Raw genomic sequence first — 26,429 nt, forward strand, 5'->3', positions numbered from 1 at the left:
TGTGTGACCGTCAGGTGGGAAAGGGTCACTTGGTGGCAGGGTCTCAAACTTGAGAGTGAATCAAGAACCTGAGGTATCGGCTGTCAGCCTTGGCCTCAGTGACTTGGGGCTAGGAGGTCGAAGAGTTGCTCTATGGAAGTTTGACTCAGGACAACAGGGAAGGCTGGCGGCTCCCTCATAGGTCCACCTGGCTGCTGTGATTCCTGCACACATAACCCTCTCTGGGCAATGTTTGCTTTGTTTTGCTTTGTAAGACATGGTCTCATGTATCCCAGGCTACCTCCCAACTTATCTATGTAGCCAAAGCTGTCCTTGAATTTCTGATCCTCTTGACTCCATCTCCAGAGAACTGGGATTACAGATGCTAGCCTTGTTCATGAGGTGCTGGGAATAGAACCTAGAGTTTCGTGTGTCCTGGGCCAAGTGCACTACTAACTGAGCTAGTTCGGAAGCCCTCTTCTGGGCCTTGAGAGCAGAGTCCCCCTTCTGTTGGACAGTGCTGAGTCCCCGAATCCTAGACCCTTCCTACATGAGACTGGGGTCCTTCTCCCAACCATGTGCAGAGCACTCCCCAAACTCTCTCATGGTTTCGAGACCCAGGCATCCTTGAGCACAACACAGGAAGCCACACACAGCTCCCTTCTTTTTTTTTTTTTTTTTCTCTTTTCCTTTTGTCTTCCTGGTCCAGTCCTGAATAGACAGCCAGCCAAACTCTGGCTTCTTGGTCCATCTGTCCATCTGCCCATGCCAGCAGTCCAGCCCCTTGATGCCCAGTCACATGACTGTTTCCCATTCTTCCTGCAACAATGGAGGTGGCCGCGCAGACCCAGAGGCCTCCTCATCCAGACCCGAGCAGGAGCCATTAAGGAAGCCGTCGTCCTTGGGAACTGTCATAGTAACTGGTATGGTTTCGTTCTCAATGGCTGGAGCGCCCGGCTTGGCGTGGCCAGGCAGCTGGGAGTGGCCATTGGTGGTGGCAGGAAGCAGGCGGGGGCTAAGGGGAAGGCTGAGTCCTGCACGGGGGCCCACATTGGTCACACTCGTGTGTGACACCATTGGGCCATAGCTGTAGCTGCTACTCCCACTTCGTGCTTTACGCTTGAAGTCCAATGCCAGTGTCCAGCGGCTCCAAGACTTCCTAATCTCTGCCTGCACCTTGGGGAGATAGACGGGTGGCAGTCAGGTGTGCCCTTAACCCTGCCACCCGTAGTTCCCTGCCACCATCCCCACATTAAATGATAGGAGACTACTGGAGAAGCCCAAGGATAATCTGAGCCCAATCCCCAGAAGATAAAAGCCACATAGCCAGAACCCAAAAGCTTAGATGGCCCAAAGATGGCTGAGCCCTCAGACTGAGTTCTAAAAAAATTCCTCCCTGGGACTGAGGGACACTTTGCTATGGCACCCATGGAAGAGCCCACACATCCCAGTACATTCTGCGCTTGAGTCATCTTTGAAGCCTTCTCTCTACCTTCACAATGTGGTCAAGGAAGGTTCTTGAGGAGCAAAGAAAGAATGGTAGCAGGGGAGAGACTGGAGGGACAGGGCTTGAGGAACCCAGCTTGCTCCTCCCACCTCACCCCTGCCTTCTACCACCTCACCCCTGCCTTCTACCACCTCACCCCTGCCTTCTACCACCTCACCCCTGCCTTCTACCACCTCACTCCTACCACCTCACCCCTGCCTGCTGCTACCACCTCACCCCTGCCTGCTCCTACCTCCTCACCCCCGCCTTCTACCACCTCACCTCTGCCTTCTACCACCTCACTCCTACCACCTCATCCCTGCCTGCTCCTACCTCCTCACCCCTGCCTTCTACCACCTCACCCCTGCCTGCTCCTACCTCCTCACCCCTGCCTGCTCCTACCTCCTCACCCCTGCCTTCTACCACCTCACCCCTGCCTGCTCCTACCTCCTCATCCCTGCCTTCTACCACCTCACCCCTGCCTGCTCCTACCACCTCACCCCTGCCTTCTACCACCTCACTCTTACCACCTCACCCCTGTCTGCTCCTACCACACCACTCCTTCCTGCTCCTACCTCCTCACCCCTGCCTGCTCCTACCACCTCACCCCTGCCTGCTCCTGCCACCTCACCCTTGCTTACCTCACCATTGCAGAAACAGTATATGATGGCAACAAAAAATCCCTGTAGAGAGAGGCACACACAATCAGGACCACATTTCGGCCCCACCCCGTGCACTCCCCAGAACCCCAGGCAGGCCGCACACCTGGAAGGAGTTGAAGAGCATCTCATAGTGCATCTGGATCTGCCACAGTGTCCCTGAGACCTCGGTGTACGGCAAGGCCATGAAGACGGTGTAGTGGACACCGAAGAGTGGCACAAGCACCAACGTGGACCTGAGCAGCTTCCTGCACATCCAGGCATGCAGGTGAGGCCACGTTCCTCACAACACAGTGCTTCCTCCTCCCACCCTAACCCACTCCAGAAGTGATGGAGGAGCTAGAGGCTCTGGCAACTGTGGCTTGGCAACCAGGCTCAGCCAAGGATGGCTCCTGCCAGGAGGCAGTGTTACTTGGGCTTCTTGGAAGCTGTCCTCCGGTAGACAAGTGCAGTCGCTGTGTCCCTGGGCCCTTTGCACCTGCTGGCATGCACTCTTTCTCCTGTGACCTAACTCTTGGGTTTCTCCTGAGGAGATGGCTTATTAGAGCCAGCCTCTATCCACCTGTCCCTTTGATTCCCTAGGGGGCAGCTGTCTGAGGGTGGCTGGGGGGTATACCACACTAGCAGACCTCACTCTAGCGTAAAGCCTGAAAGCAGGTAGCAGAGCGAGATGCAGCGCTATCGTGCTGGCAGGGCTGGAGTGGACCAGAGCCAGAGGCTCCTCTCACAAGGTCAGCCATGGGACCCGGTCTTCACTTGGGTACATGGTGTTTATACCCAAGAGCCAGAACTCACCGGTACTGCTGCCTGGTGTCACACCGGCCCGCATTGGTCTCCCGAAGCTTAGTGGCAAGCACCCGGATGATGTTGATAAAGAGGATGAAGTTGAGCTGTGGGAGGGAGCCTGATTGGAGACTGGCCATGCCATGGGCCCTACTCTGTCACTGTGTCTCTAGGTGGCTCCTAGGGCCCTTAGCTTCCCCATCTAGACTGCAGTAGGAATCATGTGGTCTTTAGGTCTTTGGGTTTCTGGTCCTTGGGATCCAGGGTAGCCATCACAGATGTTCTTGTTAAAGGTTAGTCACTGAGGCTCATAACCACGCTGCCCCCAAGCCCTGCTCACCACAACAGATGCCAGGATGGGCACCTGGATGATCCACTTCTTGTGCCCAGAGCTCAGGTCCCAGCACCTAAGGGAGGGGGAAACATTAGCCACCGGCCACCTGGAACCCGGAGTTGTCCTGCTCTGATGTGAGCCTTTAAGGACACAGGACGAGAGCTGGATGTGTCCAGGCCTCAGGCACTCATGGGCCTCTCTGGGAGTCACCTCCTGTGACTCTGAGGTGGTTCCTGGCTGAAGGCTGATCAGAAATTCCTGAGGCTGGAGCTGCTGGTGCACGGCTTCTCCCCCATGATTCATAGAAGAGGGAACCTGAGCATTTCCAGCTGTGTCAAGGTCCCGGCTCCCCCATCCCCACCACCACACATATACTTTGCCGCTTGACCTACCCAGTGTTGGCCAAGGTTGCTCTGACACCGACCCACACAGCCACGAAGACAGCCGGCAGACCTGCGTGCAGAGGCAACACGGTGAGGGGCGTGAGCTCGGCCCTAAACCCTGTGACTTTCCTCAGCCTACGGCCCCCATCCCTCACCCTAGGCACGTGGCTATTTAATGCCAACCTAACAGCCTGAGGGGCCAGCCCTCAGGACTCAATGCAGCTCTCTGCCCCATTTAGGTTCCTTGCTTCCTGTGAGCACCTGTGCATACCTGCTGGGCATATGCAAAAACTAACACTGGTATGGACAGCTCATTCTGCTCTGGTCTTAGAGCACCCATGGGGAGAGAGCTGGTGACTAGCAATCGTTCTGTTCTGAAACTCCCTCTCCAAGCCTGGATTGAAAGGTCCTAGCGTTCACGGATGAGGTAGATAAAGTAAAGGTTAGCTTCCAGGGTGAAGGGAGCCCGATTCCCCTCCCTCAGCTTCATTCCCAGCCTGGTGGATCCTTGGAGGGAAAAGGTGTCACCTGGGTTTGTGGTAAGGGTGTGACATTCCCAGATCATAAGGTTCTGTGTGCTCCCTAATCCACATGTTTCCAGCCCACCCACATGCCTTCTAGCCAGCAGCTTGTGTTAGTTCCTGGAACCAGGCCCAGATCTGCCCGGCTCTGGGACTTGCCATGGTGAGGTCAGGGATAGGGCATGTGCCAAGGGCCAAGGAGGCTGTGGAGATGAGGGTTCTCTAGATGCTGAGCCCAGGAGCCTCGAGCCACTGGCCTACCCCTCCACAGTCTGGCAGCTTTCCCCAGGGCCCAGCCAAGCTCTGCAGCTGCCAGCCACGATGAACAATTATCAGTAACCAGATCCTAGGACCCAGGTGGGGGGGATGGTAGGACCGCAGCATCCCGGAAAGCAGCCGCTGCGCTGCAGAGAGGCTGAAGCTAAATGGGACTGAGCTCTGGTCCTGTGGCTCTGGACCTCACCTCCTGGTAACAGATGCAAGCCCCGCCCTCACCCTCGGGGATCTGGGTAGGAGGCTCCAGACTACACCCCCAACCCCAGGCTGATTGCTGACTGAAGATCTCACTCTGGTCCCAAGTTTAACCTCATCTCGTCCCCAGGAATTATCACCCGAGGAGAGCTGAAATGCCAGGCAGGCCAAGGCAACAGCACCCGGTGAACCCTGCCCATAGTCACGCTGAGTCCCTTAAACCTGGAATGGAGTTAAAGTCACAGCAGGATGGGCAGGCCCCCAGCCTGCTACAAAACAAGAGAGGCAGGACATGCCCCCTGAGAGCGCCTTACTCAAGACCCAACCCACCACACTGGTCTCCGTACCCCAGCCAAAGATGGTGAAGCCCCACAGATACTTCTTCTCTGAGAAAAAGGCCATGAAGATGAGGCTGTGTAAGTACAGTCCCTCCACCAGAATCCAGTAGTAGTTGGTAGCCAGGAAGTAGAGGAAGAAGGTCACGGCCACACGGCAGCCAGCCTAAGAGACCAACCACAGTTAGTTCCAAAAGGTAGAACCTGCATCCTATAGGCAAGGTTTGGTCGCATTAGGGGGAGAAGGAAGTTAACTCTAGGCTGCTGGGTTGGGCTGCTGTGGGGGTGGGGTGTTAGCAGCAGGTAGCAAGGCAATGGGGAGGAGAGGCTGGGGCGCTCCAGTGTTGGGGAAAGGGGGTCACTGGGAGTCGCTAGCAGTAAGGGGGGGGGGTAGGTGGTGGTGGGGTGAGTTGAGCCGCGTGAGGGTCCCTGTGAGGTGGGTTTGCTGGCCTAAAGCTGGAGGAGGTAGCAAGAGACAGGCAGAGGGAGGGATAGGCTGCAGGTGCGAGGGACATGGTGGGTGGCAGAGGGGCACTCACGTAGCCAACGGCGGCAGCGGCGGGCGGAGGCGGCACCTGCGCGATGATATGCAACTCTTCCTCCGTGAGGCGCTCGGCCTCATCCAGCGTGAAGCCAGAGTAGAGCACAGCGTCCTTCACGAAGATGCTCGCGGCGCGCAGCATAAACGACAGGAACATGTGCATGTGGATGTAGTTGCGCGTGCAGTGCAGCCGCCTGCGGGCGTGCGACATCACCTTGGGTGAGGGCACGGGGGTCGGGGGGGAGGACGCAGCGGTGGGCAGGAAGCTGGGCTGTGCGCCGTAAGTGGGGACATCACGCAGGGGGGATGGATGCAGTGAAGGGGGAGAAAGGAGGCTCGCACCCTGGACCCCTCCAGATGCACCCCGGACCCACCCTAGACCACGCTCCACCCCTCGCCGGCTTTGCCCTGCCTTCGCCCCACTCCTCGCCCCGCCCACCTAAAATAGGCTAGGATGAGCACAGCCACGGTGAGGGAGGCAAGAGACATGGAATATCCCACGGTGTAGATCATGCCCAGGCGGTCAAATACCTCCTGCGCAGGTGAGAAACAGAAAACTGGGACTCAGGGTGGGCACCAAGGGCAAAGTGGAGGACAAATTAAGGTTGCTGGAGAAGTAGAGACTAGGAGAGTCGGCTAGGTTGAGGTTCGCTAATGGGGCAGGTGTGGTCTTAAGGGTCAAGCTTGGGAGGGAGGAGGTGCGCACCCGTTCCCGAGTCTCATTGGTCATGAACTTGAGGCACTCGCTGTAGTTGGCCCACGTCCGGTTGTGCCCTGGAACCACCTCCCAGCTGCCATTGCGGTCGCAGCGTCTGTAGGCATGGCCTGAAGGGCCATGGGACAGTCAGGACAAGCAAATGGAGATCTGGAGCCACTGAGGCTCTGAACTCCATTTTAGGTGTCCCCACCCATTTGGCTAGCCTCACCTTTGTGGTTGAAGTCATAAATGTAATCGGGACAAGGTACTGCCACCACTTCACCTGGTGCCCCCAATGGCCAGCAAACGATGTTGTCCCACTCTGGCAGACAGGGACGCCCTGTGCCCAGAGAAAACACAGAGTCAGGTCCATAGCTAAGGCCCAGGGACATGAACACACTTGGGGTTTGATTCCCATGGGGGCAGTGTGCCCTGTGACTGGAAACATTAGGTTTGGGGCATTCTAGAAAGAATATGTTGAACCTTTACCCACATCCCCTTACTCCCTAAACCCAATGGCTTCAGAGAATTTACTGCAGTCTCCGTGATGGAAATACTGATACGATTCCCAACCTGGTCTGAAAAAGGTCAAGAGCAGTGGATGCCATGCTGAAGCTACACAAAGCAGGCCTTGGCCGCAAGGCCTCAGCCTGGCCTGCTCTCTGAGGAGACTTAAAAAAAAAAAAAAAAAAAAAAAAAGACATTGTTTCACTCTGTAGACAGACCAGGCTGGCCTTGAACTCACAAGGATCCACCTGTCCCCAGTTTGAAGAAGAACCATTTTCTCAGATTTCCCCTCAGCTTGAAGGCTCCCTACGTGACCCTTCCCTAGAGACCACAGAAGGAAGTCTGGTTCTCCGTGCCAGCTGAACTTCTAAAGCGCTGCTAACCTCACACAGGTGTCCCCTGCTCTCTGCATTTCCATTTCCTCTTGGGAAGTTGACGGATATCAACCTAGACTCCTTCTATCCAGGCCTGCCTGGAAGACCCACGACCGACCACTCAGTAGGTGTACCATCTTCTAAATCCGAGCGCTAATGTTGAATTTCAAAGGACAGTGACAGTCTCACTTTGGAGCCCTGACAGCCATGCTAAGTGACCTCAGAGGGTCCCCAGCCTCTAGATCATTGCATTCCACAGCAGCTTACAGCCCCCCCCCCCCTACTGCAGGGCTTTGACCACAGGACTCTCTAACCTCCCTGGAAGGCAGCCTTGAGGGCTGGATCCGCCCAGCTCGGTGAAAGGCTCTCTGTCCTGGGCGCCATATTCCCAGCCCCACCCGGCCAGGCCCACAATTCCCTCTGGTCCCTGGGGAGCCACAGGGTGACCACAGGCTCCCAGATGTGGCCCATCTGGAATCTGCTGCCCACCCTGCTGGCTCTAACTGGCCTTGTGGCCACAGCTTGGGCTCTGTGTTTGTCTCTCCTCACCTCCCCGAGGCAACCCTGTTTCCCTCTCTCCTCTTCTCTCCTTGTCCCACTGTCTGCCTCCACCCTTCTGAGGCTGCCCTCATCTCTTGCTGTGTCTATGGGTCTTCCCACTATGTGTCTTTCTGTACTTCCTTTGACATACCAGACTTCTGGGTTGAGCGTCTTGTTCCCTTCTCTGTCTCTCTACATCTCTCCCTGACTAGTCTCTCAGGACTCTGTCCTCTCTCTTTACCTCAGTGGATCACGGGTTTCCTGCAGCTCTGGGTCCTTCTCTGGGGAGTCAGTGCATCCGTTCTGCACACTTTCTTGTATGCCAAGGCCTCCCAACTCACCTGACTCCCCACCCCTATGCGTGATGCCTCCTGGCCTGCTTTTCTGGGAAGGGAGCTGTGGTCTCTGACTTTCTGTAGGAACTCACATTGGTGGAGACAGGTGGATCTGAGCCTGGTCAAATGACTGCCTAAGGAGGGGTAGGGCACAAGATGGACAGACATACCTCGGCGCCTGCTGCCGGTGGGCACATCCTTGTTCTCTTTAGACTCGGGGTAGAACTTTCCCGGTGCCTTCTCTTTCCTGGGCTTCCCTGACGTAGATGCTGGCGTCCACCCTTTGTCTGACTCCATTATGTTGGCTGGAGAAATGGGGGTGGTTCTAGCCATCGGCTGTGCTGTAACCACAGCCCTGGTTACTGCCCGGCCCCTCACCGGCTCCCCCTTTTTACAATGAGTTGATCCTATCAAGGATGCTGACACTCAGGCTGCTGGAAGATTAGGGAGGACAAGCAAGTGACCCGGGGGTGTTTGCTAGGTGGAGAAGCAACCAGGAAACAGATGTGGTTGGCAGAGGTTCAAAGGGGGTGACTGACATATGAGGTGGGGTCACCTGGGAAGTGGAAAGGATGGCAGGCCAGGAGGCAAAGCCTCGATGGAGGAAACAGCCCGCCAGAGGGCGCATGGCAGAAACTGGGAGAGGTGGATGGAGGTAAAGGTGATAACCAAGTCGGGCTAGCCTGCTGTGTGGGTGACACAGCCAGGAGTAAAGAGTGCATTGTGTTAGGAGTGGACACACGAGCCCACCTTCTCCACCCTCTGCCCGAAGATACTCGGGTCAGGGGCTTGCAGCTTCTACAAGAGCCCCTGAAGACACCACCTGAGCTGGGGCCTGACCTGTCCTCCTTGAAAAGACACTGGAGGCTTCTGTCCTTAGCCAGAAAGTCCTCACTATCTGACTTGTGTGACTTCAGCTGTAACCCAAGCTGGGGTACCTTGGGCACCCTCCTACGTTGGGGTCCGTGGGAAGCTGAGTCCAGGCAACCTGTACTGGGGTGACAATGACTGACAATGACTGACAATGGGGACTGGGGTGACAATGACTGACAGCATTCTCGCTCAGGGAGGGGTTCTGTGATAGATGAGGAGCCAGAGATGTACCCAAACTGTGGGTTCCACAACTAGGAAGAGGGCCCCATTTAGGATCATATGAGGTGTTCATCTGTCCCTACCCTCTGTGTGACAGGTGGGCCAGGATAGGTGGAGCTTGGTCTGCAGAGGAAGTTTTTACAAATGTGAACAAAGTCCTCTTGCTTCATAGAGAATCTGTCACCATTTGCTTGTGTCCTGGGTATGCTCTACTCCCAGCCCCCAGTAACCCGAGAGCCAGCTCCAGAGAGAAAGCTGCTCTGGAAGGACAGACAGTAAGCAAGGGTGATGAGATTGGCCAGACCTCAGAAGCCTGGATGAATGCCAATGTAGCCCATACCTGCTTCCAGGAAAGAGACTCACGGAAGGGGGCAGAGAGGAGACCCAAGATGGGAGATGCCCTCCTTACCCATGGCCAAGGTCCCTTAGAGATGCTGTGTGTGTGTGTGCGCGCACACACGCGCGGTCCAACGCCCTCTGTCCAGGCTATCGGCTGAGTGACACACACATCCCTGTCCCATCTAGTTCTAGGGATGCTGGTTCTATGCAGGAGCTTCCCATCCTTCCAGGCATGGCATGGCTAATCTTCTCTTTAAGGAAGTTGGCCCAGCCCACCCTGTTTGGACCAGCGCCCTCAGCAAAGTCCCTGGCTTGCCCAACCCCATCTAAATCCACTGGGACCCCGTGCTTTGTCTGCCTTCTCCATCTGCAAAGGGAGACCCACACATCTTTCAGCAAGTTTTCCAAAGGCTCTTGTCTCTCTCCCCCTCCCCAGCCCCCACATGGCCATGCCTGGGTCTGAGAGCTCCGGTGGGCAGACAGCACTTTCCCGAGTCCCGGAAGGTAAGGATCGCCTGAGCCTGTTGACTTCACCCTTGCCCGATCCATCTCTTTTAGGCCTTTACTCTGGCTGGGTCTCCCTTTCTTGAGCCCACCCAAGGTTAATGCCTCCAACTCCTTCACCCGATTGTCCCCCGCTTCCTAGACTCCCACCCTTTTCACATGCTGACCCCACCCCCACCTGCTGTGTGCAGAACTTCCTTGAGCAGCTTGTCACATTGCGCCTGGGCACGGTGCAGCAGGAAAATCTGTTCCTCTTTGGTAAAGACATCGTCTGCGTCCACCTGCCAAACCAAAGGTCAGACTGTAGGCAGCACTTCCAGGTGAGGCAGCTGGTTCCAAACTCATGCAACCTCCCCAGGGATTTCCCCCCTTTCGAAAAGTGATCCCTTCAGAGAGAATGTGGGGAGTCGGGGAGAGCATCTGCCTTCCAGAGCCTCCCTTTTAAAGTTTGAAGCCACGGTAACTCAATGGCTAGGACCTGCCCCCTTGCAGGGAGGAGAAAAGAATTGAAGCTGTCTTGTCTGTCTGTCCAGCAGTAACCCAGCATCCACTGGCATTCTTTGTCTAGTAACCCCCCCCCCAGGGGGGGGTGTATGGGAATGGTGGAATGTCCCAGGATGGAGCCTCACAGGGTCCTGACTGCCTGCTGGTGATCCAGGGTTAGATCAGGAGTGCTGAACTCTGAGGAGATAAATCCAGCCTGGATTCCTTCAAGTTTCAAGGCCCCCGGGGACCATGACAGCCACCATTTTCCATGCTGACCCAGTGGTCAGCCGGTGCTTTTCCCAGTGAAGGGTCAGAGTCTCACCCTTCCTACTGAGAGCCCCAAAGAGGGAAAATGGAGAAGCAGTGGGCTGGGCTGCACCCCCACATGCAGCTCGGCGCAGTCCTAGGAGCCCTTCATCCCACTGGAAGTTCCTCCATCCTAGCAGATGCTGCGGAGGACATGTGTAACTCAGCACAGGCCTTTGCTCCTGCTGACCTCTCTGAAAGAATGTCCTCTCTCCACTCTGTACACCCACGGGGACCCAGCAACATCATTTTAACCCCGGAAGAGAGAATAGTGCAAGGGGTCAGGGAGAGTCTCTTTCTGAGATGGTGGCTGCTGGAGGAGATCTGAGTCTCCCCTGACTTGGAAGCAGGGGCCAGCATCTTGCCTGGAAGGAGTACCGGGTGGGATACTCTGGGACAGCCCGGGGCAGTCAGAGCCATGTACCTCAGACCTCATGACTCCCCTAGAAAGCCTACCTCTTCCTTAAACTCCAAAGAACACAGCCTGATCACCCTGAACCGACAGCTCTGCCAGCCCATGCCTGGCCATGTAGGCGGGTCTCTTTAGTAAGGGTGGAGCTACGAGAGGCAGAGAACTTGGAGGCCTGGAAGGAAGGAGGCGGGTCAGGTTAGGGGCGGGCCGGCGGGAGGGGGCGGGCGGCCCGGGTCAGGGAGCCCGGCTGAAGGGAGAAGTTAATTGACCGCGTCTCTTGGCGGCAGCTGCTCCGGCTTTCAGGCCAAGGAGTCTCCAATTGGCTCCGCAGAGTTTTGCTGGTTTTACTTAGCGGAGGCGCGCTAGCGTCTTTGCGCGTGCGTGTGACTGGCTGCGCACACGCTGTCTGGCCAGTGTGTGAACTTCTGTGTGCCCCGTTTCTGTTAAGTTCTCATGAAGGAACTGCCTAACTCGTAAATTTGGGCCCTGGAGCCTGATGTGTTTGTGAAAACGCATGTGTACATGTTTGTGGGCTAAAGACTTTGTGAGGGCTTCTGGGAGCGTTGCCGAACTTCTCTAAAATGCATGTCTGTGTCTGCTGCTTCCGGAGCCTGAATCTGAAATGGACCCTCAGGACTCAGCTAGCCTTCATGCCTAGGGGTCCCAGGAAGGCTGAAGTGGATCCCCCTGGGCTGCGGGCTCTAACCCCTCCCCACTGCTCAGACCACACCTACGACAGAGCTGGCTGGGGCAGGCTGATAAGGATCAGCGAGGACAAATAGGCTTGTAAGATCCAGAGACCTCCAAAGCCACCCTGAAGCTCTCCTAATGCCTCTGACACTGGAGATCCAGCTACTGGAGGTCCGATTCTTACACAACCTCACTCCGATGACAGAATCTACTCCCTACCATTCATTCAGTCACTGTGGTTAATATCTCCATCAATTACTACTCCCTCCCAATCAGCACCAACATAACCATCACCACTCCCGAGGTTACCATCACCATTGCTGACAGGTCCGTTCCCACCATGAGCACTGCTGTTACCATCAATACAGCCACCATTACCACCACCATCATTGCCCTAATTGGGCCAACACCATTCCCGTCACCATTACTACGAGCACCATCACAGCATCCCCAGAATGAATGCCTTGACGTTATCACCATCAAGATCAGCACCACCACAGGCAACATCAGCACCATCACTAATTGTACCACTTGCTCCATAACCACCATCCATACCACTGCCTGGTCATTTCACTACCATATCCATTCTTTTATGGTCCCTTCCTTCTGCCCAACTCCACCCCTCCCAAGATCTGTAATTCGCCGTGGTTTTGTCCCAGTTTAAGGAGTGGGCGTACATGACTGACCAAAGCTCCCATCTCTGATGACTTGCCCATGCATTAGTTTCCTAATGGCCAGGCTAGCCACTGATGTGACCAGGGAGTTTAACCTGGTGGCCTAGATTAGAGGTAAGCAGTTGTGGATTGAAAACTTCCCAGCTAACACCCTGAGACTGACTAACATGGCCACTCAGAGGCTGGGATGGGGTGGCTGCTTAACCTTCCACCTGTCTCCTTCTCCAGAGTCTCGCTCCTGGACAGGGAAGGCCACATACTTCTAGCATCCTCCCCCATAAGCCTTCATCATCCCCAAGGGCAATGGCCTTGCCTCTGACCTCCCTGGGCGTTAAGATCTACTTCTTTGTCACACCACTGAAGACAGAGCTGCCATGCCGGATGTGGCTCAGAGTGAGGAAACACTTCTCCAAAGAGAAGAGGCAGCCATCTACCCAGGGCTTCCTCCCTGCTAGCCTTAGAACACAACTCCCCATCTGGAGTGCTCAGACACCCTTTCTTCTTTCAGCGTCAGGGATTCTCTACTAACACTAGTGCCAAATCCCACCTCCGCCATTGACCAGTGTCTCTGGCAAAGTCGCTTAAGCTCAGTGCTTTAGATGTCCTGTAACATCAGAGTGACAGCGAGGCTGTTGTGGATTTAAATGAACTACTACTGCCTCAAAAGCCGGGGCAGGGCAGGCAGAGGAAAGCTAGCTGCTGTTACAGCTTCTGTGAGCAACAGGACTAACTCACCACTCCCACCCCCAGCCCCACCCTAACCCCAGCCTTGTCTCTAGGGGTCCACAGCAAAGGGCTGATGGGTTGGGGACCCTGAGGGCCAGGAATGGGAGCAGTGCTGGGTGAGGCATGCTTGGGTTGACCCCTGAACTCACATCACCATTCGAGGTCACTGCCAGAACCCCCCCACCAAGATGACCAGTCCTCTATCCTATCTATCCTTAGAGGGATGAGGGGGAGAGATGCTGACAACTCTGACCAGACAGACATCATCACTGTCTGCTGCTCCCTTCCCCCTTCCCAGCCCAGTCACCTCCTTCCCCTGTAAGAGAGCTGTTTTCTTGGCAAAGCTCCTGAGTATGAAGGAATCAGGCTGTTATCTTCTTAGGTCCAGAATGTGTTTACCTTGAGTCTCAGGGGCAAGACTGAGGAACCAGGGATTGGGTCATGGCTAGGTATCACCAATGAGAGTATGACACCTGCCCTGAATCCTGTCTTCCCCTTTATGGATGAGGCTGAAAGTTCTTTCTGATTCACCTATCATAGCGCTCCTTCCAACAGCACGGCATAGAGCCTTCTTGTACAAACACAGCACATCTAGAGTGTGTGAACTTACAGGGGCTGATGTGACTTTAGCTCTGCGCTAGACAGGCTTGTGAGGCTCCAGATCATCCACAGACAGACAGGGGCTGAGGTGGGCAGGTAACTTACGCACCCCGTGTTGCCGAGCCAGCGGTGGTGCCCGTGTCGTCAGAGGGACTGTTCCTGAGTTCAGAAGCTCAGTCCCATGATCTGAGAACTCCCAGCCTCTGCATGCTGAGGTTACAGACGGACACCACATGCCTGGCTAGGCTGCTCTAATTTAGTTTAGCTCCCAGGAGACCCTAATCCCAGGGAGATCTCAATAAAGAACCGTGAGGTAGGAGGGTGCGGACGAAGCAGGGTGTGTCGAAGCTGGTGACTGATGAGGGTAAAGACAGTGCGGTCCATACCATCGCCCAAATGACGGCCACCACTCTAACTTCCTCTTCTCCCTGCCAGATTCCACACATTTAACGTCTGTCTCTGATCTCAGACGTGTCAAGAATCTACCCCATCAGACAAACTGGAGGACATGCAGGGGTTCCTTTTTCAGATCCAACACTTGTGCCTCTGTGCAAGGGGCTTCTATTGCGTAATATTTTCTTAGCAGGATGCCCTCTTGGGTCACATCAGCTACCCCCTTGCCAGGGTTAGCCTGGTCCCTTAAGGGACAGTGTGCTTTGCCTCCTTGCCTGCCACTGGAGAAGGCAGCAGACATTTGGTGTTCACCCCTGGATGCTCCTGTCGCACTGTCCTGTCTGTGTCTGCTGACACTCTTGTCATCCTCACTTCTACTACATACCCATTTTACAAAAGGAAGACTGAGGCCTAGAGACCAGTTGGAAGGAGAGGGCCAGGCATGGAGCTCTGGTGTACTTTACACCGAAGCAACCATCTTGGAGCAAAGGAAACGTGCGGCTTCACAGCTGCTGAAGCACCAGCCATCACATCACGTAACCAGCACCCTGGCCTGTAACCCTTGCTGCATCAAGCAAGCATCCACAAAGGGAGCTGATGCAGTAGTGATGTGACCGTAGAGGCAGTAGCAGCACTGATGTTGGAATGAGGCTGACCCCTCTAGCTGGGCGGAGGACAATTGGGCCTTGGTGTTAAGCAAAGCCGTGAATGCCTCCGGCAAAGCAAAAAGGAAACATTTGGCTCAGGAGGTCCTCTTGTGACCTTCTGGCCTTCCTGCACCCTTTCTCCAGGTTCTACTATGAGGACCCACGCTGGCACCTCTCGATGACCCATGCCAGCTGGCTGGGGACTGTTCTCTTGTCCCTTGCTGCCCTCTGTCCATCTGGCTGGCTACAGCAGGCTGGGACAGGCTCCTCATCCTGCCCCGCCACCGCTGACAAGTGCTGACTTTTTCTCCCCCTTGCCAGGCCTTCCTGAACAGGCTGCCTGTGTTTGGGGCTGGGAGGGGTTGGGGGGGGGAGGCACTGTGACGCCTCTCATCCCAGCCAGCCAGCCAGCCAGCCAGCCAGCCAGCGTGGCCGCCTTTGGGGCAGGCGGTGGGATGGAGCCTGGGATGGCAGAGTTGGCTGCTAAGACAGGGTGGATCTTCACAGGCAGCCTCTACCTGAGCAAGGCAGGAGGACTGAAGCCCAGAAGGATGAGGCTAACCTAACACTAGCCTGATCAGCAGACCCGCAACTCATAGCACTTGGCATGGGCACAAGGCTGCCCCGGAGCTGGGGTCCTAGGGAATGTGGGGTTCTCCAATGTCTTCAAACCTGAGCAAACTCTGCCTTCTAGTAACCTTAAAGACGTTTTCAAGGTCCTGCAAAAACCCCACCATACCTTTTATTTTTCCTGGGGCTCTCTGAAATAGCTGCCTTCCTGATGTGGTAGCCGGACCAGGGAGTGTCCCCAGAAGGCCCACAACAGGAATCTGGGGGAGGCTGCTTGACGCCTCATTAAAACATTCCGAAGAAAACCCAAGTTCCCAGGAGGGCCCATGTCCCCCTCCACTGCCCTGTGCTCAGGCAGTTCTGGGATTTGGGGGGTGGTGGGGGGAAGAGGATGTGTTTAAGGCAGGTGATATAAAAAGCTTCGACAGATCAATACACACAAGATAAATAACCCACAGAAAGATGGGTAATGGCTCTGAGCGAGCTCTCTGGGCAGATGGGGAATAAACAAGTATCAGGTCTGAAAATCATTGGCCGAGGATAAGTTAAAATGACTGGAGACGCCGCTTTTTCACCTATCAAAATGCTAAGACGAAACAAAAGGGCCCTCGGCACATCCTGTGAAACGGCCCAGCAGGGAGAGGGCCCTGTGGTCAGACCTGGTGAGTATAAACCAGCACAGCTTTTAGAGGGCAATTTGGCTATGTCTATTAAAATAAAAAATGTGCATGTTCTCAGACCCAGCAAAGAGAAATTCTAGAAATATCCTACCAGGAAACAGTCACGTGGTGAACCGAGAGGGCATTTCAAGGAGCTTCTCTGCCACCATCTGGAACTTCTCTCACATGCACACACACGCACGCACGCACGCACGCACGCACACACACATGCACACACGCACGCGCGCATACACACACACACATAGAGAAACAGAGAGGCAGAGAGAATGAGAAAACTACTGAGAAAGGATCGGAATGCCCATTTGGATGCTAATCAATGTTTAGCGAAGTTCATACTTTGAAGTACTATACAGGATTAAAAAGAACCCAGAGAGGGGGCTGGTGAGATGGCTCAGTGGGTAAGAGCACCCGACTGCTCTTCCAGAGGTCCGGAGTTCAAATCCCAGCAACCACATGGTGGCTCACAACCATCCGTAACGAGATCTGACTCCCTCTTCTGGAGTGTCTGAAGACAGCTACAGTGTACTTACATATAAATAAATAAATCTTTAAAAAAAAAAAAAAAAAAAAGAACCCAGAGAGATGGCTCTCTGTTTAAAAGCACTAACTGTTCTTCCAGAGGACTCAGGTTCAATTCCCTACACCCATAGGGTGGCTCATAACTGCCTACAATTCCAGTTCCAGGGAATCTGACGCCCTCTTCTGGCCTCCTCAGATACTGCATGCATATGATGCACAGACATGCATACAGAACAGAAAACATACAAGAAATCAACAACAGAAAGGACTTGGAGGCTGGAGAGCTGGCTATGTGGTTAAGAGTACACACTGTTCTTGTAAGAGGACCCAAGTTTTGTTCCCAGCATCCACTTCAGGTGGCTTAAAACAGCCTGTCACCCCAGCTCCTAGGGACCTGACACGCTCTAGCATTGCATGGATGCACAAAACCTACACAAAAACCCCACAAAGATACACAAACACTTAAAAAAAAAACATAATATATATCCTAAAAGATTTACATTCACAAACATGAAGATACAACTCTAGTTGTATGCAAACGATGCATGCACGTGTCACACAGCCCCGTGGGGAAGCTCAGGGAACTTACTTAAAAACAGAGAAAACACTGAGACTCTTTGGTAGGCACACAAAGAGGTGTCATGTGACGCACAGGAGGGAAAGAGATAGAGGGCCCTCCCCAAACTGACAAAATGTCTTTCTCTACAAAGGAGACAGGGATTTCCTCGGCAGTGCCCACAGATGGTCTCTGTTTGACCTGTATCATTTCTTGTATCATTTGAATTCTTGAGATGGCTCAGTGGGGATGGACGCTCCTTGATGCTCACGATGAGAAGCGGAGTTCAGATTCCCAAACCACATAAAGAGGAGCCAAAGAGTCCTCAGGAGCCTGCGAGCCAGCTAACCCGTTGACTCTGTCTCAAGGAAGGTGGAAGGTGAGGACAACACCCGGGCTATCCTCAGACCTTCAGAGCACCCCACCCCCACCCCACACACCCCATACACACACACACTCATGCACAGAGCTTAAAATAATACAAAACCAAGTATAAAAGTGTGCTCTTGTATTAGCCATGCAAGAAACAAGTCAAGAGGTAAAGCAACAGAGGTTTCGTTTGTAAAGAGGAAAACTCAAGGGGACACAGAGGGGCCTCCTGGCCAGAGTTTGCTCTCACCTCACCTAGAAGAGTCCCCTGTAGAAACCGGAAGTCCTGGGTTCAAGTGTTTCAGATCTCACCACTGCCCATCTTACAAGGTGAACCTCAGGGTCATTTCTCCATAAAATGACTAGAGGAATGGGTGGATTGAGAAATCATATATGGCGAGTTCTAGCTCAAGACTCTACTCGGAAAGCCACTGCTTGATACATGTCCTTTCTTATTTTTAAAATCAAACCCCTTTGGGCAGGCAAGATGGCTTCTCAGGTAAAGTTCTTGCCATCTGAAGTCAATACCTGAAGCCTACACGGTAGAAGGAAAGAACTCACTCCCGAAAACACACGTAGGCACACACACAAATAACAAATGTTAAAAAAAAAATGCAGAAAAGTTGCCTGCACAGCCAGCCTAGGAGACCATGCTTTCTCTGGGAACCCTATCTGAAGGTCCTGGCCCATCTTCCTGCTGAACAGCAGCTTCTCTGGCTACAGCTTCTTCACTTTTATGTGAGCTGAGGGCTCTCTAGGGCATCCTTAGAGTAAGGAATCTCAGAGGACAAGACTACCCTTCTGCCTGCTCATAAGCTGAGAGCCTGCCCTTTCTAAACTCCACTCCTTCTATGTCCCTCTCCAGGCTACTCTTCTTTGTGAGGACAGATGGACCAGGTGAGTCCAGCTGTGGTCAGTGTCCCCCCAATAGGATGCTCTTTGGTCCTCCAGCCAAGGTCATGGGAGAAACGAGCCTGGACTTGGATCTGGCTGAGCACGTCACCTATAAGTTTGGTGGCAGCTGATGTGGATGGTCTTTGTCCGTACCTGTACACATCGGGACAGGGCAGGAGCCCCCCCCCCCAGGCTTAGGAAAGAGATGGCACAGGCTGCCAGTTGTTTGCTGACTCCAGCTGAGCCCAGGGATCCCACAGGGTGGTGGGTGAGTGAGTTGGCCAAACTCCTGTTCCTTGGACTATACCCCTGCCTCCGTCCCTTGGACTATATACCCCTTAGAGTTGAAGCGGGAGACGGTCCAAAGTCAGGGCATGGTCCCTGTATAGCCACACCAGCATCTGTCTTTCTGCCTTCAGCTTAGGACTCTTCTAAACCAGGAAGTTCTCTGCATATACGTCAACTTCCCTACAGAGAACTATGGGGCCCTAGGGGTTCCACCACACTTGAGGTTGCAGGGCTTGATACTTGGTTATCATAAGAGACAATGGCCATAGTGATTGTGGATTTACCTGAGATAAAAAAACAAAACAGGGCAAGTACCTTTCTCAAAGGGTCGTGGGTAAAACCTAACTAGATGATCTTCGTAAAGCGCTTAGAACAACAGACTGACGAACAGAAAACTCAGAGGCATTTGTTGAATACAAATGAACAAACAATGGACCCGTGTGCACACCCATAGGGTGCACACGTGCACGCACACACATGCATTAGACAGCTGTGCTTCCCTCGGAGTCATGTGCGGATGCAGAGCTTCAATCACATGTGAACTCGAGTACACACAACCCTACGGACTGACTCAGATGCCCATAAAGCCTTGTGCCGATAAACATTCAGGCACACACTGAGGAAGGATATTGTACCCAACAGCCACATGCACATATATGTGTACACACACAGAAGTCACTGAGGGAAGTTCAGCAAATAGCTCTCTCCCCCGTGTCCGGAGCACCTCCTGAACAGTCTCTGGCTTTGATTGTCCTTTGCTGGACTAGAATCGAGGCTATGGGCACAGGAGGAGGACATCAAACTGCTAGGGTGTCAGGCAAATGTTTCTCTCGTGCTCTCTGTTCACAGATGGGCAACTGAGGTGTGCAGAAAGAGAGTCGAAGGTCACACAGCTGTAGGCTGAGCTGGGGGAGCCCCACAGCTCCTGTGTCCTCGAATGTGAGACACATGCACATATATGTGTACACACACAGAAGTCACTGAGGAAAGTTCAGCAAATAGCTCTCTCCCCCGTGTCCGGAGCACCTCCGGACTGTCCTATGAAGGAAGCTACTTGCTCTGTCTCTCTAGACCTTGGTCAGGGGTGGAGTACGGGGTGGGGGGCAACAAGACCTCAAAGTCAGGCACAAAAACTGATTCAAGAATAGGTTAGGCACTTGGGATGGGACCACTAAGGGAATGAGAGGACAGAAAATCTCCCCTCTCTGAGAAATGGCTAACAGACCCTAGCCCAAGATGAGGTCGAGTTCCAGCTTTCTAGTTGTCTTCTGTTCTGAGTCTCTTTCCGCTGGGGTCCAGAGCTCTCATCCTAACCCCTTTCTTTGTCTGTCTGGCCCTCTCCACTAGTCTGTTTCTTGGTATTCACCCTCAGACCACGCACAGTACCCCCCAAAGATCAGCACACTCATGTCCCACAGCACATATCTTCTGCAAGGTGTGCTATGAGATCAGTGTCTTTTGGAAGACCTCTGTACCACACCCACCTCCCTGGGCAAACCGATTTCCACTTTGGGTAAAGCGGTCCCATTCATGCATACATCTGTGCATCTGTAGGATCCAGAGAACTGAGGAGGGCTCTAAATCCTACCCTCAAGTCTAAGTGATTTCTGACTTCTTGCACACAGCTTTGAGCACCGGGTGCAAACAAAACTTGCAAAAACGGAGCTCCCCCCGCCCCCAGCGCAGTGTGTGATACTCCACACCCAGAACCCGCTGAATCGCACAGTTACCACTGAAAAAGATACATACGACCAGAGCCATATGCTCACAGAAGCATGGTGTAGGGGAACTCCAACCACAGGTTTCCAGACCCAGGACCCCAAGCCAAGTCTTCAGAAGTGGGGAAACTTCAGGCATCTGGAACCTACGGTAAGACACCCCAAACAGAGCAGACACCAGGGTTCCTGGTTCATGGCTGGGGGGGTGGGGGCTCGGAGGTCCCATCCCAAAGTTCAGACTATAAGGAGAGCCCAAGAATTTGTGCCTACACTCGTCCCAGGAACCCCAAAGCAATTCCAGGAGTCCTGTGTTGGAGTGTGGACGGAGAGAGACTTACCAGCGCATATGCGGAGCTGAGCACTGGGCAGCAGAGAAGGAGCGCCAGGCTGGGTGCGATCCGGGCGGTCCCCATCGCCACCGCCTAGGGCCGCGTCCCTCGGGGCAGCCGCCGCCGGCCCTGGTGATGGTTGGAGGGTGCAGAGCTGCGTCAGGCCGGGCCGCCCCGCCCACGCCCCGGCCTAGGGGACCCCGGCGTCCGGGCGGCCGGAGGCCCCGGAGCCCGACGCGGGGCCCATTCGCCGAGGGCGAGCGAGAGAACGAACCGGCGCAATGGAGAGAGGGAGGGCGGAGGGAGGGAGGCAGCCTGAGGCCGGGCGGGCGGCGGGCGGGCGCCGAGCGCTGCTGAGCGGCCTGTCTGCCTCGGAGCGGAGAAATCACATCCATATGGCTGGGCCCCCCGCCCCCGGCCCGCCCCCCGCTCCCCTCCCGCGCCGCCTTTTCTTTCTTTCTTTCTCTCTGTCTTTTTTCTCCCCCCTCTTTGGGGGAACTGGGAGCCGTGGCTTCGCTCCACGCCCAGTGGGGGAGGGGCGGGGGAGGGGTCGGGGTCGCGGTCTGCGGGGGGCGACCAGGCTGTTATTTTTAGCTCCGCGGCAGTGGGCAACAGGGGAGTCGGGGCGGGGCAGGGGGCGCGTTTTGAGTTGCGCGGGGCGTGCAACTAGGGGATGCCATCCTGACTTTTGCAACCACACTGAGCCCTTCGGCGTTTCTGCCGCCAGCTCCCGGCTCTCCCGCGGCATCGTGGCCGGCTCCCCGTCTCAGTCTGGACCCCCGTGACCTTGTTGCTCACCCCCTGCACCCCATTTCCCATCTTCCGAACCCGCGCTGCGTGCGCCCGAGCGGCACGGGCGTTTCTGCTGCCCCGACGCTGAGGCTGCCTGTCTGCTTGTCAGTCGGTCCTTTGCTACCGTCCACCCACCACCCACCCTCCCCGCGCTCCCCGGCTTTGGCCTCTGCTATTCCAACGGCCCCAAGCTCGGTTTCGGTCACTCCCTCGCTCCCCCCTCCCCTCCTCTACGAAAACATTTGCAAGTTTCCAAAAAAGCCACCGAACTGAGCGGCAGCGGGGCTGGCGACTCCACAGGGCTCCGAGGAGGCGCCGCAGACTGACACGGAGACGGGGCAGCCGGGCCCGCCCTGGCCGGGCCCCGAGTCCCCTCCTGCCCGACTCCGGCCTCCCGCGCCCCGCGCGCCCGACCCCCCACCCCCATCCCCCAAGCCCCGACTTACTCCGAGCTCGCCGCCGCGGCCCCCGCCTTGCCATGAATGTCGGGGCCCCCCCGACAGCCTCCCCAAGCCAGCGCCCCGTCCGCAGCCCCGGGGGGACTTCATGGAGCTCTCGGGATCCCCCCCTGGCCTGCCTGGCCTCCAGAGCCCCCCGCCCGGCCGCTGCTCCGAGACGCCGCCCGCCTTGCGCGTCCCTCGCCTCGGCGTCTGCTGCTCCCCTCCCCCCACGGCCCGGAGCCTCTTCCCCCCCCCCTCCGCGCCCTCCCCGGGCCTCCTCCGCCCCTGCCCCCGCCACTGCCTCTCAGGCGGGTGTGTGCAGGACAGAGCCGAGCCCGCTGTCCCCCATCCCGGGACATCTCTCCAGAGACCCTGCCCCGGGTCTTTCAGCAGAAGGATAAGTGTTGCGGGGACGCAGTCTAGGGAGCTCTGACATCGGGACCTGAGAACCGTGGCTGGGACGTTGTCTCGCTTTTGCTTTATTCTTTCCTTTGGGAAAGCACAGACCACCCACCCACTACCCCGATCTTCCGGCCCTTGCTGATGAGCGGGCGGCCACACGAGAGGAGCCACTGGGGAAGCCTCCTGGTATTTCTCGCGCCGTGGGCCGCGGCGCTGCCCGTGTACCCATGGGGTTCCTGGTCTGGCTATGTGGGGACCCTGGGGAAGCTGCTCCGCCTCCAGCTAGAACCAGGCTATGCAGCCAACGCCCTCGAGTCCTGCCCCGCCCTAGACTGGTCCTTCATCCCCTGTCCCACTCCTAGTCCTGGGGTCTAGCGGATCGGAGACTCTGGTGGTGCTCCTTGGTCTGGACCTTCGTTGGACTCCCGGTTTAGAGGGGTTCCTTTTCCATTCCAGGTATTTTAAGATGTCTCAACCTATTCAGCTGCTTTCTAGGCATCCCTGGTTCTTCGATCTAGCCCCAATTCGGGCAATTCGAGACTACAAGACTCGGGTTCAGCTAGGACACCTATTCTTGTTCTTCACCTCCCTCCATCATGTTATCCTCCAAATGCTGGTGGCTGTCTTGAGACTCTTGACTTGGGGAAAGTGAGAGAGATGGGAGCTCGTGATGGGAATGGAGTTTATGGACTCCACGCTGGACACCAGAGTTCTAGACTTTGGACTTCCAAGCCTACCATCTCCCTGAGCATCAGGTATCAGAGAAAGTCGAGAATGCTTAAACAGAGAGCTAACGGAAGGCCTGTTGAAGGAAGCCATTTTAAGCGTGGTGACCTGAAAATACCACCAGGTTAAATGGCATCCTTGCTTGGTCACTTACCAATTGTGTGTCCTGCCCACTAGGACTCTCCCGGTATCCTGGTCTCAGTCTTCTCATCTGTAAAATAGGGGAGATGTCCACTTGACTCAAGGGTCCTTGAGGGTTTGTGCAAACCCATGCATTCCAGGGGTTTGTCACAAAATTTTATGCAAATGAGCTCAGCGTCCCCCATCTCTCCACTTCAAGGATGGCCCCACACCTCAGTGACAATGGGTCCTGAGGTCTGCTTTGTCTTCCTCAAACATTTCTTCTGCCATACCCCTCTTCTGTGCCCACTGCTCTTGAGGTTCTTGTCCTGGTATTCAAAGACTGCTGCTTCCGTCAGAATGACTGTCCACAGCAGGTCCAGCCGGCTAGACTTTTGGTCTGCTCACATTCACCCCTGTGTGGTTTTTCTGATTCCTCGTCAGGATCACGCTTTGGTACCGAGGATACTTCTTACTTGTGTTCCCACATCTTCCCTTGGTAGTGCCTGATGTGTGATCCCATCTGTCTTCTACAGTCCTCATGCTCTTTGAGAAAGGAAGACATCTGCCCCTACCCCAAATATGCTCGAGTTAAGGAAGCCCCACAGTGCTAAGCTCTGATGGTCTCTGTTATATGTATTTCTAAGTGACCCAACTCTCGTGTGATGGTGACCACTGTTCTTTCCCTTGGTGATGAGAAAAGAACACACGTGGCAGAATCAAGACTGAGAGAAATCTAAGAGCTGATAGGGCAGGGTTCTTAGTTCTGACAATAGAAAAAGCTCTTGACTTGAAAACAAAGTAAGATCTTTGCACTTGGGCTGGGAGTTTGTGGCACACACCTCACCTTTTGTCTGGACACCTGGGAGGCAGAAGCAGACAGATCAGGGAGTTCCTGATCTATGCAGCAAGTTAAGGTGCCAGAGCTACTTAGTGAGATCTTCTCTCAAAAAGCAAAAGCAAAACAAAACAACAAAAGAAAGAAAAGATTTGTCCTTGGGTGGCCCAGGGTGGGCTGGGCAATCAATTACTAGATCAGCATGGGGTCTCTGGGTCCCTTAGGGGAATTTCCCTAGCTGTAACTCCTGTACCTCACTCCAGAGTTTCCTAACAGACTTTCCACATTGTGATCACCTAACTCACCCCCAGGCCTCGGGTTAAATTGCCACCATGGAGAGAGGGATGGGATCACACATTAACTAGTAGCACATTAGGGTCGGGAAGAGCCGGTCTTACCCTTTGACTGGCAGGCCCTAAGTAGGGTCAGTGGGTCTGTGTTTTTCCCTTTGATCCCCAGCCTGGGCTTAGCAAGAGGAGATAAGGTGACCATTGGAGCGCAGAGCCAGAGCCATGGTTGGACCCTGACTCCACCTCTGCTGCTGTGGCAGGCGTCTCTACTGCTATCACTCTGAGGAGGGCTCTAGCCAAGGTCCACAACCCCTGGGACCACTTTGTTCATCAGGCTAGAATAGTTCTTCTAGCTCTGTAGTCTGTCTGACCTTACTCTTTCAGAAAGCCCCTTGTCACCTGCCTGGAGGCTCTGTGGAACCACTAGCCCACATCAGCTTCCAAGAAAACCCCCGCCCCCCTTCCCCAGTACTTCATCCTCAACTTAGCCCCAAAGTCACTTGCAAGCTAAGAATAGCTCTAGTCCCAAACTGCTCTGCCCCCACAATGAACCTGACCCTAGGCTAAGCCTTTATCCCAGTCTGATTTACAACCGGTGGCTGAACTCTGACCTTGGGCTGAGATTCCTCCCAGGTTTCAAACCCCAGACCCGTTTCTCTAGTTACAGGTCCCTCTGGAAGCTTTTTGAGTCAAGGGGCCAGTATAGGATAGGGTGGCCAGGCCGTAAGGGAAGCAAGGTGCCATTTTTACAGCCATTTCGGCTGCTCATAAACACTCCCCTACCCAGCTGAGTCACTGAAGGCTCCCATTGCAGCTGGTTGGGCAGCCCCCCTCCTCTTGCAGCAGGGTCTGGCTTTCTCACCTCCGGGAAGGTGAGGGGAGGGAGGATGGGGGCTCAGGAGGCCAGGAGCCTTCATTTCAGTCAGGAAACACTCCAAAGGCATCTGGAGGTACAGACTTCCTCTGGCTGATGTCATGGTCACAGGTGTCTTGCTGTCATGACATGGGGCCTTAAGGGCATGCCTTGTCTGTCCCAGAACGCAGCACGAACACACAAAGGCTTACTGCAGGGCCAATTCAACCTTGTTTCTATCTCCCAGCTGGACTCAGGCCTCCCCAGCCAGGCTCCTCGAGTCCTACTTACCTGGAATCCACAGGCCTTTCAAACGGGGCCTCGGGTTGAGGAGCTGACTCAGGTTGGCCATGGGGAGGCCATGGAACTTCAGAGAGGTGTCTCCAATTCAGGCCTGAGCAAGGACACAGCTGGTGGGGGACAGGAAACGGCCTAAGTCCCAGCTCGGGCTTGAAAAGAAAAATTAATTATTTTTTACCAAGCCCTGTATTGGCTCAGGACTTTGTCCCAGACCCCAAGCCTGCCAGTGTTCTGAAGTCTTGAGCTAGGCCCTCCCCTTAACCCCCAAGGGTTTGCCTTCCAGGCTCCAGGCCAGCTCAGCCTCCAGCGAGCCTCTGCCTCAGTTGACGCCCCTCGCCCTTCCAAGCCTTGCTAAGACAAATTCCCCCTTTCTCTATCCCTGTCTCTGTCTCATCCTTCTGTCCCCTTGCTACTCCTCAGAAATCCCAGGCTGCCACCAAGTATAAACACGGCATCTATAAGTGATTTTATTCAAGGTTTAAGCACCTTGAAAAAAAAAAGGGGGTGGGGAGGCCATGGGCCGGGTCATCGTCACAGCCCAGGGAGAAAAACTGACATCTGAGCTGGAGATGAAGTAGAAGAGTGCTTGTTAGCACGAGGAAGGTCTGGGCTATACAGGGAGACCCTGCCTCAAAAATAACTATAGAGACCGAGAGACAGCTCAGCAGTTACACACGCACTGGTTCAGTTCCCAGTACCACATCAGGTGGCTCACAACTTCCTATACTTCCAGGCCATCAAAGCTCTCTGACCTCTTGCAGGCACAGGCACACACATACACGTGAGTAGATATAAATAAATAGAGACTAGGGCTAGGGATGTAGCACAGTTGGTAGAGCACCTGGCTCTCATGAACGCAACTCACAGAACCATTTAAACTGGACCTGGTGGTGTATCACAGCAATCCCAGACATGGGGAGTCGAGGGTAGG

General features: G+C 54.9%; 1 protein-coding gene and 1 long non-coding RNA gene across 10 annotated transcripts; both read right to left on the bottom strand.

The window, feature by feature from the left end:
* Positions 1-605: 605 nt before the first annotated feature.
* Positions 606-25,666, bottom strand: Pth1r (parathyroid hormone 1 receptor). 9 transcript variants are annotated; one of them, XM_006511987.2, is made up of 17 exons: positions 25,490-25,661; positions 23,252-23,308; positions 20,747-20,866; positions 20,440-20,554; positions 10,059-10,161; positions 8,116-8,250; positions 6,419-6,529; positions 6,199-6,317; positions 5,932-6,026; positions 5,491-5,686; positions 4,964-5,117; positions 3,634-3,694; positions 3,248-3,314; positions 2,920-3,014; positions 2,231-2,372; positions 2,107-2,148; positions 637-1,155 (listed from the first exon to the last, which is right to left on the bottom strand). In XM_006511987.2, the coding sequence occupies exons 3-17, from the start codon at positions 20,752-20,754 to the stop codon at positions 775-777; spliced, it is 1,824 nt and encodes a 607-aa protein (XP_006512050.1). In that variant the 5' UTR covers positions 20,755-20,866; positions 23,252-23,308; positions 25,490-25,661; the 3' UTR covers positions 637-774. The 9 variants fall into 9 exon arrangements, with proteins under 9 accessions (NP_035329.2, NP_001077404.1, NP_001077405.1 ...); NM_011199.2 differs by lacking the exon at positions 20,440-20,554 and having other exon boundaries at positions 606-1,155; positions 25,490-25,666; XM_017313214.2 differs by lacking the exons at positions 23,252-23,308; positions 25,490-25,661 and adding an exon at positions 21,536-21,639.
* On the bottom strand, positions 17,046-20,323 carry Gm35775. Its single transcript, XR_379891.3, has 2 exons — positions 17,759-20,323; positions 17,046-17,497 (listed from the first exon to the last, which is right to left on the bottom strand). It is a non-coding gene; the product is annotated as a predicted gene, 35775 (long non-coding RNA).
* Positions 25,667-26,429: the final 763 nt, after the last annotated feature.

Source organism: Mus musculus, chromosome 9 (assembly GCF_000001635.26).
Source record: "Mus musculus strain C57BL/6J chromosome 9, GRCm38.p6 C57BL/6J".
Lineage (NCBI taxonomy): Eukaryota > Metazoa > Chordata > Mammalia > Rodentia > Muridae > Mus > Mus musculus.